Source organism: Henckelia pumila, chromosome 4, assembly GCF_033568475.1.
Source record: "Henckelia pumila isolate YLH828 chromosome 4, ASM3356847v2, whole genome shotgun sequence".
Lineage (NCBI taxonomy): Eukaryota > Viridiplantae > Streptophyta > Magnoliopsida > Lamiales > Gesneriaceae > Henckelia > Henckelia pumila.
In genome coordinates, this window is record NC_133123.1 from 24009647 (window position 1) to 24026684 (window position 17038).

At 28.7% G+C, this 17038-nt stretch overlaps 1 protein-coding gene and 2 non-coding genes across 3 annotated transcripts; 2 read left to right on the top strand and 1 right to left on the bottom strand.

Moving 5' to 3' along the window:
- The first annotated feature begins 3020 nt into the window (after nt 1–3020).
- LOC140869851 (U5 spliceosomal RNA) lies at nt 3021–3136 on the top strand. The gene has a single exon (XR_012146842.1). It is a non-coding gene; the product is annotated as a U5 spliceosomal RNA (small nuclear RNA).
- Nucleotides 3137–6989: 3853 nt separating this feature from the next.
- Nucleotides 6990–7148, top strand: LOC140869845 (U1 spliceosomal RNA). The gene has a single exon (XR_012146836.1). It is a non-coding gene; the product is annotated as a U1 spliceosomal RNA (small nuclear RNA).
- A 6757-nt stretch (nt 7149–13905) lies between these two features.
- On the bottom strand, nt 13906–14706 carry LOC140860683 (uncharacterized). Its single transcript, XM_073263689.1, has one exon. It carries the CDS (start codon nt 14704–14706, stop codon nt 13906–13908), a length of 801 nt encoding a protein of 266 aa, XP_073119790.1.
- Between the last annotated feature and the right edge of the window lie 2332 nt (nt 14707–17038).

Below are 17038 nucleotides of genomic sequence, written 5' to 3' on the forward strand. Positions count from 1 at the left end.
ATTGTCTTCATTTCTAAAACATATGTTAAATGTTGCCGATGAGGCCTTAGCTTATTGGCTAAAGTTGAGGCTCTGAGCCATATAATCCGAGGTTTGATTCCCGTTGTTTGCGGGTAGGTTTTTCTTACTTTATTAAGGTAGATTTAGTAGTTTATTTGTAATTTGTTTGCTCGAGATAAGCAAGTCTCGAGTCTATACTCAAATCCTGTCGGTTGTGCTGACAATTTCTTTATTTCGTTGTACTCTAATTCCAGATTTTAATCGTACTCTAAAAAATATGTTAAATGTTTTTTAAAACATATACTTGGAGAATATTTTTGTTAAAAATATTTCAAAAATATTTTGTAAAAATCTTATCCAAATACATTCTTTAAAATTTTTCACTTATAAGACACTAAAATATTTTTACAGGACTTATCCAAACGGAGCCATAGATACTTGCAAGTTATTTTAAAATCAAATATTAAGTATCAAATTTATAGTTAATATATTTGTGTGTAAATATTTGTCAATTTTTTTAAAAAAATTCCTAATTTTCATTTTAATGTTTAGTTTGTATCTAGCTATGTAAATTAAATATAGTCCAAAATAATATTTTTGTGCTCTAGAAATTTTAGATATTTTGTGAAATAAATTAATAGAACAATCTTAATTTCCCAAATTTTAATATAATTTGTGTTTTCATACCAAGATTTAACAAAATATTGATAAATAAGAATTTGCACATTCCATTACTTTTTACGCTCTTAATAAAGTTCGGGTTAATTTTTATGTATGTAAATTTTAGGAAATGAGGGAACTTATTTTTTGAACCAAAAATCTATTATATTTTTTAAAATGAATTTGATCTTTAATGATGGGGTATGACCGTATGAGTATGAAAAAATTAAAAAGTATATCAAATTTTTTAAAAAAAATATCTTTATTTTCAATTGTTTGTTTTGCTAAAAAAAACTCTTAACGAAAATATTAATATTATTTATTGTGCAGTTTTAGAAGTGTCAAAATTGAACCGACCCGAGTTGATCAAAAAATTATCGGATTAAGGTTGAGGTTTTGGGGTTCGGCTTGGACTCGAAATATTTGATCTTTTTTTAACAAAATAATTGAATACACATAATGATAATCAATATATTTTGATTTAAATACATAATAACAAAATCTCACTTATATAGTTCTATATAATTTAAATTTAAAAGTTTAATTGTATGAAATTTAAAATATACTTACTACACAAAATAATTTTTTTTTAAAATCAATGTTTTACAAAATAATTATTACATGTTGAAAATCTATGATAAAATATATAATAATTTTTTTTCAAACATACAATATATAAAAATATAGTAAATATTTCTCAGTTTTATAAATAAGTACAATTTTTTTAAAAAAATTTCTCAAACAAAATTCGAATAAATCAATAGCAACCGACCCAAACTCGACTAACTCGATCAACCCAAACCTACATAATTTGATTTTTTATTTTGGGAAAATATTAATTATTACACATAATAATAATAAATATATTTTAATTTAAATATATAATAATAAAATCTCGTTTATATATGATTTAAATTTGAAATTTTAATTTTAAAAATTATAAAATATATTTACTATTAAAAAATAAACAATTATTTTTTTGAACTAGTAAAAAATTATTTATATTTTCATAATTATTTTTTAAATTTTTTAAAAATAATGAATTTTGTTGAACTCGGTAAAATTAATTCTATAAGTAATTAATAAAATAAAAATAATAATAACAAATGCAATAAAAAATAAATAAAAAATAAATAAGTACTATGGTACCGTTTGGAGTGAGTAATAAAATAAATAATATAAAGATAAGTAATATAATAAAAAATAAATAAAAAATGATATTTAATATAGTATTTGATTTGATTGATAGATTATAGTTTGTTTGATTTGATTGATTAAATTTTAAATAAAAATAAAAAATTACCATTTTGTTCCTTTAATAATTAATAAAATATGAATAATATTATTTATAAAAGGTAATATAATAATTTAAATTCAATGAATTAATGATTTGATTCATATAAGTTAAATAATTAATGGATGGATAAATAATATGACAAAAAAACGTAAAATTAGATAATATAAGTTATACTTAAATTAATAATATGTCACATCAATGATCAAACGGTACCTATATACACATAGCATTATTTTATAAAGTAATGTTGAAACTTGAAAGACGATTACAACAACAATAATAACTACACAATTACAATTAGTATATTGGTTTTGGGAAAGTCCAATTATAATTAATGATTTCCATTTTATTCTTTTTTCGAGATGATTTCGATTTTTAATATCGATTGGCTTTGTGCTACAAAAAATAAACTTTGGTTATCATTCTTTATCTCGCATATGCTTGTCACTAAACCAGTGGAACTTTATAAGAAAACGATATTTTTTAATCTTATTATTTGTCATTAAAAAAGAAGAAATTACTCAAAATTTGGTATTGCTAAAAATACGGGCGGGTCATGACACAATTTATTATTACAAAATTCGGTCGACCCATGGAAGGATGTGTGTTAGTCTATGCTATACCAGGAGTGTTTCTCCCCCTATTTCAATATCATTAGATAATGTGAGACCCATATATTTTTATAGAAATTGATATATGTTTTGATGATCCAATGGTTGATATTTGACCACATCATGGGAGGAAAAGTACTCCAGATGTAGCATAGAATAATCCGAAGGATGCAACCAAAATCCAACTTTGATATATTTCTTTTGTAATAATAATAATAATAATAATAATAATAATAATTACCCCGATACAAATATAAATAAAATTTAGAAAAGTTAAATTATCAAATGAAATTGTTTTTTGGCAACTGAAAACCAATCGTAATTTGGTGAAGGAGGTTGTCAAACTCCGCACATGGCACCATCCATGACATGTTCCCACATCGACTAAATTACACGTCAAAGTAAGAGCCTATCCTATAAAATAAAGATTTCATCGCCATATTTAACCACGCAGCTGCGCAGTGAACACAAAGCGAACTATTCTTTCGCCTTTTACTAAAGAATACCGTGTGTTCGCTGCATTTAAGCAGCATACGCTTATTTTTGGAGGGCCTTCACTTTTGGGTTGGCCCAACAATACAGTTTAAATTTTCCGGTGAATACCTCTTTTGATTGGACTTAAACTGTTATGAATAGTTGGGCTAGGCGATGAAGTGAGACGGCAGGTAGCTTAAATATGTGTTGCAAACATAGCCCAGCTAATCTCGACACTAAAATGATGTAAAACGCAGGGGTGTGCTTAAACTTTTCGAACATATGTTGTTAACTTAGATATTGGTTGGTTGATAATGAGATATTGTTTTGTAAAGGGAAAAAAGGAAATATTTGTGGGAGAGTGTGGGGGTTGTTTGACCGTATTATTATGAGTTCGAAACTTTATTTTCTTTAGATTAAATTTTGAGGATTTGTTTTATGTGATTTATTTGGTTACTGTGGAATTCAATTTACTACGTTAGCTCGGTATTTTACTCAATACGCACTAAAGAACATCAACCACGGATTCCATTGTCGTTAAAAAACGAGCAAAATTTTGTTATTCAGAATTCATGAAGGAATAACGATAAGTTAACTTCTCAAACGTGATAATTTTAGTAGTTGACTATGATTTCGATGCACATATTGCGTGCTTGTTCTGTATTTAATTTTTTAAAAGTTCTATATGTAATTGAGATTATCAAAATTGATTGATAGAATTGTGTGGCAATTTCTGGAAGCATCCATCAAAAAACAAAATAGTAAAATGAAAAAAAGGGGAAAAAGGTAAAGTGCCACACCAAGAGGTTAAAAAAAGTTTACACCCCTCCTCTCCTTGATAGACAATAGAGATTTGCAAAAAGTACTGCACAGAAGTTTAGTATGTTTTAAAGAGTTTTGTGGAAAGATTTATTCCTTTATTGATATGGCCGCCTTTACCGGCACTCTTTACCGACACTCTTTCCTCCCCCACGTCCAGTCCTGCCACCGCCTCTACCTTGCCCGCCATTGGTGCGGTTCTCGGAATACCACCAATCCGGGAACCCAACCAGTTGAAAACAATTGTCTTGTTCATGTCCAGGTTTGTCGCAATGAGAGAAGACGCCATTGCTTCGAGGCCGTCCAGTCCTCCCTCGAGCAGTCCTGTGCACCGCGAAACCAACGGTATCATAATTGGTGGCATGGTCGCGATCAATAGATTGATGTCGTTCTTCAGTCACGATTTTAGCAAATACCGTGTTTAAGCTCGGCAAAGGATCCATCATCAAGATATGTGAAACAGCAGTGCCATAAAGATTGGAATCCAAACCAACAAGAAAAGCATGGACCTTTTCATTCTCCTTCTCTTGAGCAAAAACAGTAGCAGCGGCACAAGTACACGTCGGAGCTGTAGAATATCCCGCAAGTTCATCCCATATTTTCCGCAGTTCGTTGTAATAATGCACCACCGAGTGGCCACGCTGCTTGCAAGCACCCAAAAGTGACTTTAACTCGTGGATTCGTGGACCGTTTTCGATCGAGAAACGCTGTCGAATATCATCCCACATATCTTTCACATCGTCGGGTTGGGGAACAGATGAGCGTAGGACTGGATCAAGAGTATTATGAATCCATCCCATGAGAGTGGAATGAACTGTTACCCAGAGAGACGCTTCTGGAGTTCCATCATGTGGCTTGGGTATGGTTCCATCAAGGAAGCCTAGTTTATTCTTTGCACGAAAATTATTTCGTATTGAACAAACTCATTCATTGTAGTTCTCACCACGTAACACAATAGAAGAGATTGTGATTTGTGGTCCATCGGAAGGATGGAGGTAGTAGGGAGATGTGGGGTCGAGGGGTTTGGTGGTTTTATCGTCACCCATGACTAGATGTCAATAGTCGGTTTTCGTGTTGAAAGGTCGAAGATTTCAATCGTGGAAGAACGATTGAAAGATTGGTCGTCGGTTGATACTAGAGCTCCTGCTCTTGGATTGGCTTTAATACTATAAAGAGTTTTGTGGAAAGATTTGTTCCTTTATTGATATGGTCGAAGCCTGGAATATATACAAAGCTAATTCTTGTACAACAAGAATAAACATAAATAACAAAGATAAACTAGGAAACAAATAAACTAAGCTAGGGAAAAATATCAAAGATCTATGTACATAATATGCACAAAGATAATATGTTTAAAAAAATGTGCAAGTATAAATTTGTCAGGTAATACGATGAGGGTAAATTCGCATTCAGTACCTAAACCCAAATACATATATATGTTCAATCCCCTGTCAGAAAAATGTTTGTTTAAACTCCCTGGACCCACATTTTTTTCTCGAATGAAAATCGGTACAAAACATTGAAAATAAGGTACGAATACATGAGATTCCAGTACCTAAACCCAAATACATATGCATGTTCAGTCCTCTGTCAAAAAAATGTTTGTTTAAGCTCCCTGGACCCACATTTTTTTTTTGGATGAAAATCGGTACAAAACATTGAAAATAAGGCACGAATACATGATATTCCAGTACAAAACATTGAAAATATGGTATAAAAAATAAGATTTTGAGTATAAAATATGAACATTTTTATTAATAGGAAAATATTTCATTAATATTAATATTTTTTAGTATTCAAAAATCATATATTTGTACCAAATCTAACATATTTCATACTCAAATATCATATATTAGTGCTCTATTTATGATATTTTGTACCCATTTTCATCAAAAACATACAATTTGTCATTAATATCAATATTTATCAATATATTTGAGTACTTAAAAATCATACATTTATACCATATTTTAAATATTTTGTATTGAAATATCATGTATTCGTACCTTATTTTCAATGTTTTGTACCGATTTTCATCCGAGAAAAAAATGTAGGCCCAGGGAGTTTAAACAAACATTTTTCTGACTGGCGACTGAATATGTATATGTGTTTGGGTTTAGGTACTAAATGCGAATTTACCGATACGATAAAGTGGGAATATCAATGATGTTTTTTTAATTGTAAAATCATTGGAATTAAATTATTGAGTAGATTTTTTTTGAGATGGTCTCAAGAATCGTTATTTATGAGACGTGTCAATCTTACTCATATTTACAATAATAAGTAATAATACTTTTGACATAAAAAATAATATTCTTCATAGGTGGTCAAACTAGGATATCAGTGTAACAAAATTGACCCGTGAAACCGTCCACACAGGGAAGGATCCAGAAATGTTTTTAGAGGGAGGGCAGAGAGCCTGAGAAGCACGTCTCGAGTCCATGCTCAAGTTTCGTCGGTTGTGTGCGGGAAATTTCATTCTTTAGTGTTACAATTTGATAAAATTTAATATCAGATGTACTTGTACTAAAAAAAAACTTACAATATCCGTACAATTTGAATTTTGTTTTGAAATAATTAATAATAACTACATTCAACAAGTTAATAAATAATGAAATATATCTCTTTTAATACTACAAGTAATTAAACTATCAGTTACCCATTCATCTTTCATGCAATTAATTGATGAAAACTTTGGTTGAAATACCAACAAAGAGCAACATAAATTAATTATAATAACAAAGAGAGAAACAATTTTTTTTACTATTTAAACATGTATTGTTTTTTTTATGACATTTGAACCCGCGCCCGATACTTTTTTCGTTCGGTTCTGGTTCGTAAAAAACTAAAGAATTCAAAATGGAGGTACTTCGACCCTACATAGGGGTACCACATGAAAATTATGTGTGGCCCAATCATGATCATCAAATCTGCGGTGGGAATATCTTCTGCAGGTTAGAATTTTCACCAAAACGGATGGATATGAATGGAAGAAGGACCCATGTTTCGGAATTATTTTCCTAAACAAAAATAAGAAGAATTAACCAGTCGAAGATCCCACATCACTAAGACATATATCTGGGGAGAAATGGACATGTATATAAACTTATGGTTGTGCACCTTTCTCCTTATTTACCTGGATGGGGTCGATGGACGATCAAGAAGGTCCACGACCTAGGTTGGCGACCTTCATTGCACTTGGGAGAGGGGTGTTTACCTAAGGTCGGCCCAAGTGGTCGAGCCTATGTCATAATTTGTGGTAGAGGTCTGTGTTTGCGCGGCTGTTGCTAATTCTAATTCAGATTTATTTGGTTAAGCTCTGTCTGTATCTTTAAGTTCAGGTTTAACAATGCCTGAATTTTGTATGAATTGGTTCGTATATAATTACATATATCTACAAAATATTTCAAGAAATGCCTATTTCATTTTTCCAAACAGAAGTTTTACGTGCCTGAATTTTGTAAGAATCGGTTTGTGTATAATTACATATCTACAAAATATTTCAAGCAACGTTGCCTATTTTATATTTCCAACAGAAGTCTTATGTACCAACTCCATTTGTCAGAACAGCTTCCATCGAATCTTCTATACACTTATCCTATTTTTCACACACTGAAGTTTTGCTTTGGTAAAACAATAATACGTTCTATCTAATAATTCAAGAATGGTTTGTTTGATCTCTCCATCGCCCATAAAGCAATACATTTTCTTTTCCCATTCAGGCCGAAACTGTGCTCGAGAAAAGAGTGAATGAAATATGGGATATACATTAAGGGTCCGTTTGATGTGACATATTAGTAATCTAGGTATAAATTATTTTATCTAGTCTCACGTTTTTTTTTGACATATTATTTATCTATATTTTAATTATTTATCTCACATCAATCAAATCATTAATTATTTATCTTACATCAATCAAATCATTTAATTTAAATTACTATATTACCCTTTATAAATAATATTATTTATATTTTATTAATTATTAAAAGGATAAAATAGTAATTTACTATTTTTATATAAAATACAATCAAATCAAACAAACTATAATCTATCAATCAAATCAAATCTTATATTAACTATCATTTCTTATTTTTTTTTATTATAATATATTACTTATCTCTATATTATTTATCTTATCACCCACTTCAAACGGACCCTAAAGATCTCACCTCAGTCGTCGCTCCCATCTGGGCCAGAACATGAGCTTTGGTTTTGCCTCATCAAGATATGAAAGGCAAATGAGAAATTTTTGCCTTTTGTGAATCACTTGAATAAATGCCAGTTAAGTTAATGCTACCACAAAAAAGTAGGAGCCCTTGGGCAAAATAAAAATTTAACATGAAGAATTTGGAAATGCTTTTTTCCCCCTTAATTTGTCCCCGTTGCCATTCTCCGTACAACTAAAATCCAAATATTATGCTTATAAAACCACCTATTCTATTGAAAAAAATTTAATTTAGTCATATCTAGTACTAATTATACAATTTGTACTTAAATAGTCAGTGAAGATGACTGTGCTAAAACGAGAGATTGCAAAGAATGCATATTTATAAAATCAACTATATTTTTGTTATTTAAGTAAAGGGTTTTTTTAATAATTGATTTAAAAAATAAAAAAATTTAAATACTTTAAGTGGTGGAGTTTTGCAGAAGTACTGCAAAACTCCATCACAAAAAGCGAACACTGAAGGCTGTAGCAGACGCTACAGATTTTTTTCTTTGTTATTTTTAAATTTAAATAATTTTTATTGCTGGATAGTATAAAAAATCCATCTATCAGATATGTGGGACATTATCATTTGATTTTTTGTGATTTCGAAAATAGTTGTTAACCGAATAACTATTTTCTAAAAATATTAGTTGATTTATCTTTAAATTTTTTAAAATCAATTAATATCTGATAAATCAATTAATTTTTTTAAAAAAATAAAGTAATTTTTAAAAAAACAAATGGTTATCCGGTTAAAGATCATTTTCAAAATGACAATAACTCCATATACTTTCTCATATATTTGATAGACGAATCTCCTATTCGATACAACTCATGAAAAATATTAATTTTTTTAAATCAAATAATATCTGATAAATCAACTAATATTTTTAAAATAAAGATTTTTTTAAAAAATGGTTTTTTTGTTAACTATAATTTTTTTTAAAATCACAAAAACTCCTATGATACTGTCTCATATATCTGATAGACGGTGCAACCCATGAAAAATATTAATTATTTTTTAAATCAACTAATACCTGATAAATCAACTATATTTTTAATATAAATTATATTTTTTTAAAAAATGGTTATATTTAATTTAAAAATAACAAAAGAAAAAACAAAAAAGAAAGTAAAAAATAAATAAAAAAATAAAAATAAAAAGGCTGCAAGCGGGTTGTAGTGGACTCTGCTCCGCTGTTTTTGGTCGAGTTTTGTGATACTCTTGCAAAAGGGGATTTTTGCACCCACTTCCCCCCGTACGTACTTGATGAATTTGGGACAAACCTTCCTTATACTTTATAACTAGTTTTTCACCCGTGCGATGCACGGTGTGTTATTTTATATATTTAATGATTAAATATATAGGTAATAAGTATAATCGTTTGAATATCTTTAAAAATATTGATAAAATATAATGAATATATTTAAAATTTAATAATATCATATATTTATAACTTTTAAAAAATATAAAGTTTTTTTTGTATAAAGTTGAATATATATACCGATCAATACGTATCTAAATCTCTGTATATCGTAAAATTTTGGTATAATCGTTATGATAATTATATGTATCAAAATTTTCGGTACACCGATTTCGGTATATATCAAAATTTTTGGTGCGGTATCGGTATAAAAAATTTTTATTCAATATTTTTCGATATGACATATTTTTGGTACGATACGGTTTGTTGCCCTTAAGTATATATAGATCATTTTGGCGACCAAATTATGGTATCTTCAATATAATTTCGGATTTTCTATTTCTCTCTAGTATTATTATATACTACAACTCTTTAGGATTTTAAAACGTAATGTCCCACAAAATCTTATAATTCTAAAAAATATTGTTTCATACTTTAATTAACCCATTTTTAACAATGTATAAAAGGAAACTATTTAAATTTATTTTTTAATAGACCAAAATAACAATATACAAATCATATTTAAAATTTTTTATTATTTTAATTTAATATAGTGGGTAAAATTTTCATATAGTTAAATTTATTTAATTTGGTAAGATTATAAAAATTGTTAAGTGTATATACACAAAAACCAAATATAAAAGTTTTTTAACAATAACCTTTTTGCAAAAAATAAAAAAAAATTACAATTTGTTCGGAGTTAAAAAATTATAAATGGTTTAAAATTATAAATTTTAACTAATAAGATTGAATATTATACTTTTCTTCAAATTTAAAGATCAAAAATATGTTCATTAATAAATTATCTTTGTTTAATCTATCATATTTTTCTTTTATATGTGTTTTTAATTGCAAATGTTTTTTATTATATTTGTTTTTAGTTTTCTTAAAGAGCGAAATTAGATAATTGATAGGGAAAAATTTTATAATGAATATTAAAATTAAAAAAAATAATTATCTTGTTAAAAAAATCTATGGTAAAAAATTATGGACTATATTTTATTATTGTTTTTTTTAGTGTTTTGTGTAGTTATCTTTCAAAAGTATATATTCTCATAAAACCAGATAAATATTATTTCTATTATAATAAAAAATAATGTAAATTTATTTTTAAGTTTTCTTCTTATATTATTTTTATTTTCAATGCAGACAAAATTAAAAATATTTTCTTTTACCATAAAAAAACTAATAAGAAAAAAAATGTATTTTATGTGTGTTATATAAATATTTTTAATTTAATAAATTATTTGATGAAATATTTTTTAAAAGCTAAATTACAACATGCGACTTCTCTTGTTGAAAAAAGCTAAATTACAATATATGATCTACATCGTATATTTTTTATGTGTATATAAATATTTTTAAATTTATGTGATTGATCACCAATTATTTTCAATACAGGATCATCACCAATTGTATTAAAAAATATCATCATTTTATCCATGAAACTTCCCCACAAAGTGCATGCTAACTTGTGGTGCCTAAAAAATTATAAATATATATGGAATATATAAGAATTCAAATTCATAATCACCATAAAAATAAGATATTAAAATAACAATATTTACCCCAATCACATATAGAAAAATAAAGTGATAAATTAACACAAATTAAAATATAATAATAAATGCATGCTAAGATCATTTAATTACACGACACTTCAAGATTAAACATGACAAAAAATTTTGATTCGTCGATGACTTCTGCGTTCGTCAAATATTTAAATTTCTTGAATTCAAATATATTTGACGGAAAATTATGATTTTTTTATTTCGAAAACATTTGTTTTATAAAATATTACATTTTCAGAATTTTTAAAAGAGCGTCGTCTAGAATATTTGGTATATTGACTTTCCATAAATCTATATTACGTATCTTAATTAGAACCTTGATATAAATTTACTTAACATATTCTAAAAAATAATTATCATTTTTAATCAAATTTATTAATCGACAAAAAATTTGAATTTTTTGAAAAATATTTATTTTTAAAAATTCTGATAGAAAAATAATATATGATTTTTATAATATCTTTTTATATTCTTTTTATTAATAAGAGTTATATCAACCAAGATAAAGAATTTAATGTAATCACACAAAATTGGTATGTCAATTTAAAGATTATCTCAAATGATATAAGTATTTCTCATAAATATGGTAAATATTTTAAAACTAATCAAATTTTTCTGCGAATAATATTATCTTCTGTATTCTAACATAAACTTTTTTTTAAAGAAAAATGAACCTCCTTAATTCTGTAAAATTTCTAAATTTTAATTCTAAATTAGGTAAATTGTATTATTTATGGAACATTTTATATGTAATTGAGAAATATTCTAAATTCGTTGTATTATTATAGAAATTTAGAATTTATTAAAATTTCACATATATGGGGTCATTTGTTTCAAAATTTGATTTGGTAATTTGTTTCAAAATTTTCAGACGAATTTTGACTCATATAAATTTTAATTCTAAATTACAAAAATTTTATCATTTATTGAAAATTTTATATATAATTGGGAAGTCTGCAAAATTTTGTTGTATTATTATTATTATTATTGTTGTTGTTGTTGTTGTTGTTGTTATATAATATATATATAGCATTTATTGAAGATTTCACATATATATGATAATTGTTTGAAAAGTTTGTTCGTTGGCATTGGAAGCATGTTTTCAGATGAATTTAGTTCCGTATAAAATTGTTTATGAAGCAAATTCGAAATACTAAATGAAATAAATTGTTATATAATACATTTGTACATTATTATTTATAGTATTGTAAGATATTTTGAAATATATATGGACTCAAATAATTAATTATTTTTTATAAAGTGATTAAGCAAATTTTAAATTGAAAATTGATTTATTATTATATTTATAGTATTAATTAATATCTACCAATTTAAGCGTAAGTTTTTGGCAAATAAAATTATTATAAAGTAAGTTAATTTGAATCAATTATATTTGTGCATTATATATATAGATATATATGAAAATGACAACTATTTCTAAGTAATATTTAAATAAATTTCGGTGCATAAAACATATAAATAGAATTAAATAAAGTTTGTTTCCTATTTTAGCTTAAAGTTTTTGGCGGGATTTTACTATATTTGGCAAAAACTCAGTTATTATATATATATATATTTGGCACTTGCACCCCTTCTGTTGAATAAAAAGTTAAGTTTTCCATCCAAATTTATACATTTTACTTAAATACCATTTATAATATACTATATATATAATATACTTTATAATTGTTTTTATATCGTTTAACAATGATTGATACCAAAAATAAAATCTAGAATTTTAATTTTTCTTTTCAAATCGTCAACGTATAAAAAAATATTTTATTTGCATATTAATCATATTCAATAAATTAGACATTAATTACATAAATTAAATAAAAATATATCACCATTCTCTACTCAATTGATATTGTTATTCTACAAAGAATGAATTCAAATCATGACAACTAATATATAAGGCTCGACATATATGATTGTTAAGAAATATCCATTAACAACTTCATGCCATTCAAAAATCAAAATAATGGATTTTCAATTAATAAATGTTCATCAAGAAAATATTTGAGAAAAATTGAAAACAAAATCCTGAAGTGGTGCTTCATTAAATAATAGAAAAAATATAAATAATCCAGAAGTACAATTAAATTGTTATCATGCATGAGTTGCATCCAAACTTAACAAAATAAAACTCCTCAGGACAAAAAAAAAAAAAAAGAAAATATTGTGATAAATTCAAATAGGCATTTCCTCAAATATTGGCAAATTTGAGTCAACTTCTTTTTCTTGAAACAACAAAAAATATACATTACTTGTTGGTAAAATTATACAAATTATAAATTTTTTTATAAGTCAATAAGACATTAATACCTGTGAAGATGTATTCTTTAAAGCTCTTGCTCTTTGTTTTTTCCCTTGATTTTCCAATCTTTGAGGACAACCAGCTTTGTTGTGTCTAGGCTCATGACAAAACTTGCAATGGATCACCACAAACTTCTTTTTCTTTCGCAAAGGTTCATCAGCTTCTCTTTTCCTATTCATGGCAGGCCTTTCAGGTTTATTTGACCTTTTCTTTGGGGGGAGAATTGTTGGATGTTGAACATTAGTCCATGCCGATGAATCTTCAACTGTGTTGATTCTACCACTATAGGTTCTAAGGTAAGCAGATTTTGTAAAGTAAGGATCCACATAATCAAGTGGATCAACTTGTTTGTTGTGAATACAAGCCATTGAATGTTTACATGGTAGCCCAACTAATCTGCCACATCCCACACTGACATGTTTTTTTCTCCAAATTGACCAAAAATGTTCTTTCATTATCAGACTTCATATTCATCCCCATTTGACAAACCTTGAATGTGCCTGCCATTTTTCCTAGCTTGGTTTAACTTTCTGTCATCATAGGGGGGATTTCAGATTCCCAAGCGTTTCCTTTCTCAAACCTCCCATGAATTCTTTTCATTACCTTTCTTCTTATATACTCTAAAAGAGTAAGTACAGGCAGCTGCCTACTTTTTTCAAGCCAAGCGTTGAATGATTCAGTCATATTATTTGTGACGTGGTCAACCTTCACATGATGATCAAAAGCATGAAGAGACCAGTGCTTCGGCTCATCTTGTAGTAACCACTTCCACGCATCTTCATTAACTGACTTGATAAAATCCATTGCATGTTTAAAATCAATTTCATTTGTTGCTCTCACTGCGTCCCAATATAAGCCCTTTAACTTAGGACCAGGATACAACTTCCTAAAATTAATATATCTATGTCTAGCACAATACCTGCTTGAATCTTCGGGGTGGATATTCTTTAAAGCCTTGAGAATACCTTTTTTCTTATCCGACATAAAGGTAAGATGCCTACCATCTCCAATATGTTGATTGAAAATTGTAAAAAAGTAACCCCAACTATCCTCTGACTCTACTTCAGCAAACATAATAGCCAACAGAAATATGCCAAAGTTTGCATCTAGTGCAACTGCAACTAGTAGTTGCCCGCCGTAGGGCCCCTTCAGAAAACAACCATCAATACCTATGAAAGGTCTACAACCATCAACAAATCCAATTTTTTGTGCTGGAAAACTGACAAACAACCTTTGAAAAATAGCCCGGGAGCACAAATTCTTCACATCTAACCCATCACATTTCAGTCCAATGGTAATACCAGGATTTTTGTCCCTTAACATTTGAATATAGGTAGGCAATTGTGCATAACTATCCTTATGATCTCCACAAAGTCTTTCAAGAGCCTTTCTTCTTGCCCGATACAACTGCCAAATGCTTGGTTTTACCCCAAACTTCTTTGCTAATTTTACTCTTAATAAATTTGTGAGGCCTCGGTTCTAATCTTCTATTCTTAAGATAATATAAACAATTATCCTCCACCATCTATAAGATAAGGCAACAAATAATTTTTTAATTTTTCTGGTGAACAGTGCTGCGCTCGATCCTATAAAAGTCCAGGATCGAGCGCACCAAATTTTAAAACTATCTGCCGAGAAAAAAAGGTGTGCCGCGCTCGATCCGGCAAAAAGCCAGGATCGAGCGCACCATTTTGTGAAACTCTCTGCCTCGGAATCACAGGGGCCGCGCTCGATCCTGCAATAACCTAGGATCGAGCGCACCCCTTTGCCCAGAAAAATTCCGAACATGGAATGCCTTTCCTTACAAACTCAATCCAACAATAATCAAACAACATGCATTAATCCAAATTCAAACATAATCTCGACTACTCGATACAACAAGATACAACCAAGGTTTGAGTCTAGTAATTACTTCAAAACATAACTAGATTCACATGCATTACAAAACATCAAAAGTTCGAATACATTCGACTTCTAAAAACCAAGCCTCACTTCTAATCTCTCGATCCTCTATCCACGTGGTCTCTGACTGGTACCTGCCCCACCTGTTGCCAAGTACACATACAAACAAAGACAAACAGCCGGATAATCCGGTGAGAATTGCCATTCCCAGTAAAAGAGACTAACATGCTATAAAATAAACATATCAAGTCATATATGAACTCATTCTTCATATAATAAATTAATCCAATCAAGTACTGAATTAAAATGATATGCATGTCTTTAAAACTTATGGATTATCAAACTCAGATAATCGAATGAAATTCTTCTATTCTTTCTTTCTTTCTTCGGTTTGGGATCTCGAGGTTAAAACATCCTACAATCACACCGACTTCCCTCTCGAGGTGGACGAGACATATTTTAATCATCTAGACTCCAGAGCATTATAGTGAGTTACACAACGAAGTAGTAAATTGCCTACCAAGTCACTCGACTACAATCTTTAGATCGTCTAATTCAAAATGAATAATCAATTCGGCTCAATATGAATGCACATGAATCTAATTCATTCAAATAACAATTCAGACATATATTCAAATAAGCACATAAGCACATAAACATGCAATATGTGATTTCTTCTAGGACACTCGAATCAATCCGGATTCGAGTTAATCGTCCTATTCCATTCCAAAGTCATCTTATACCTTTCTTCGTGTTGTTCACAGTCGTCGATCGGCTCAACTCTTCCAACTGATCAAAGCTGTAAGGCTCTCAACTTCCAGGACTTCAAATCAATTTCCAAACGGAGCACTCGTTGCTGTGATCGTAGATATCAAGTCAGAATTCAATTATATCGGACGGATTGAGCTAGAATCGAAATCACAAAAGCTCGGAAGCTTTTTGATCGCCTAAAATGGTGAAGGGGCGACTTGGAGGTGATGAAGGTAAGGAAGAAAGACTTAGTCAACAAGTCTAATATATAACAAATCCACTTTTTGCGTTCTAGTTCCTAAAATTTCCGAAAATTGCAAAAAGGTCCCTGATTAATAAAAAGTCCGATCTCGAATTTTGAAATCACTGATTATCTCAAATAACATCAATTAAGATAAAGACGGGGCGTTACAAAATTCAAATTGTAAAAAGAATTTTCTTCAAAATCATCAATCATTTTATCAGCAATCCAATTTGACCTAGCTTCCTTACAAGAGCCAACAAAAGGTTGACATGTGTGAATTGAATTGTATGTTTAATCTGATGTGTAACATGATCGATCCCAATTGGTAATGTATGGATTCTCCATGGGCATTCATTAGATCTGCCACATTTTATAGTGACTCTAGCTTTTTCGTTTTTAATTCTTTTCAATAGGAAATCTTCTTGTGTAGCAGATTCCTTCACTATTTTTCTGAAATGATCAACAATATCAAAAGTTTGACCTTGTTTTAATTTCAAATGACCTATATCAGTTTCCTTGAAGTAATTCACCAAGATCTCATCACTCATACCACCATGGCTTTGTTTATCATCATTTTCACTGTCATTATCTTTTAAATAATTCAATTCATTTCCTGAGTCATAATTTGACAATTCATCCCCAATGTTCCTTTCTTTATTCATTCCAGTCACACTCCTCACTATAATTATCATTCCCATCAGACCCTTCATTATAATCACCCCCACAATACTATTTGCTTGCAACAAACTCAATTTGATA

Coding starts and splice junctions, on each gene's coding strand:
- LOC140860683 (XM_073263689.1), bottom strand. CDS start 14,706: ATGTTAAGGGACAAAAATCCTGGTATTACCATTGGACTGAAATGTGAT.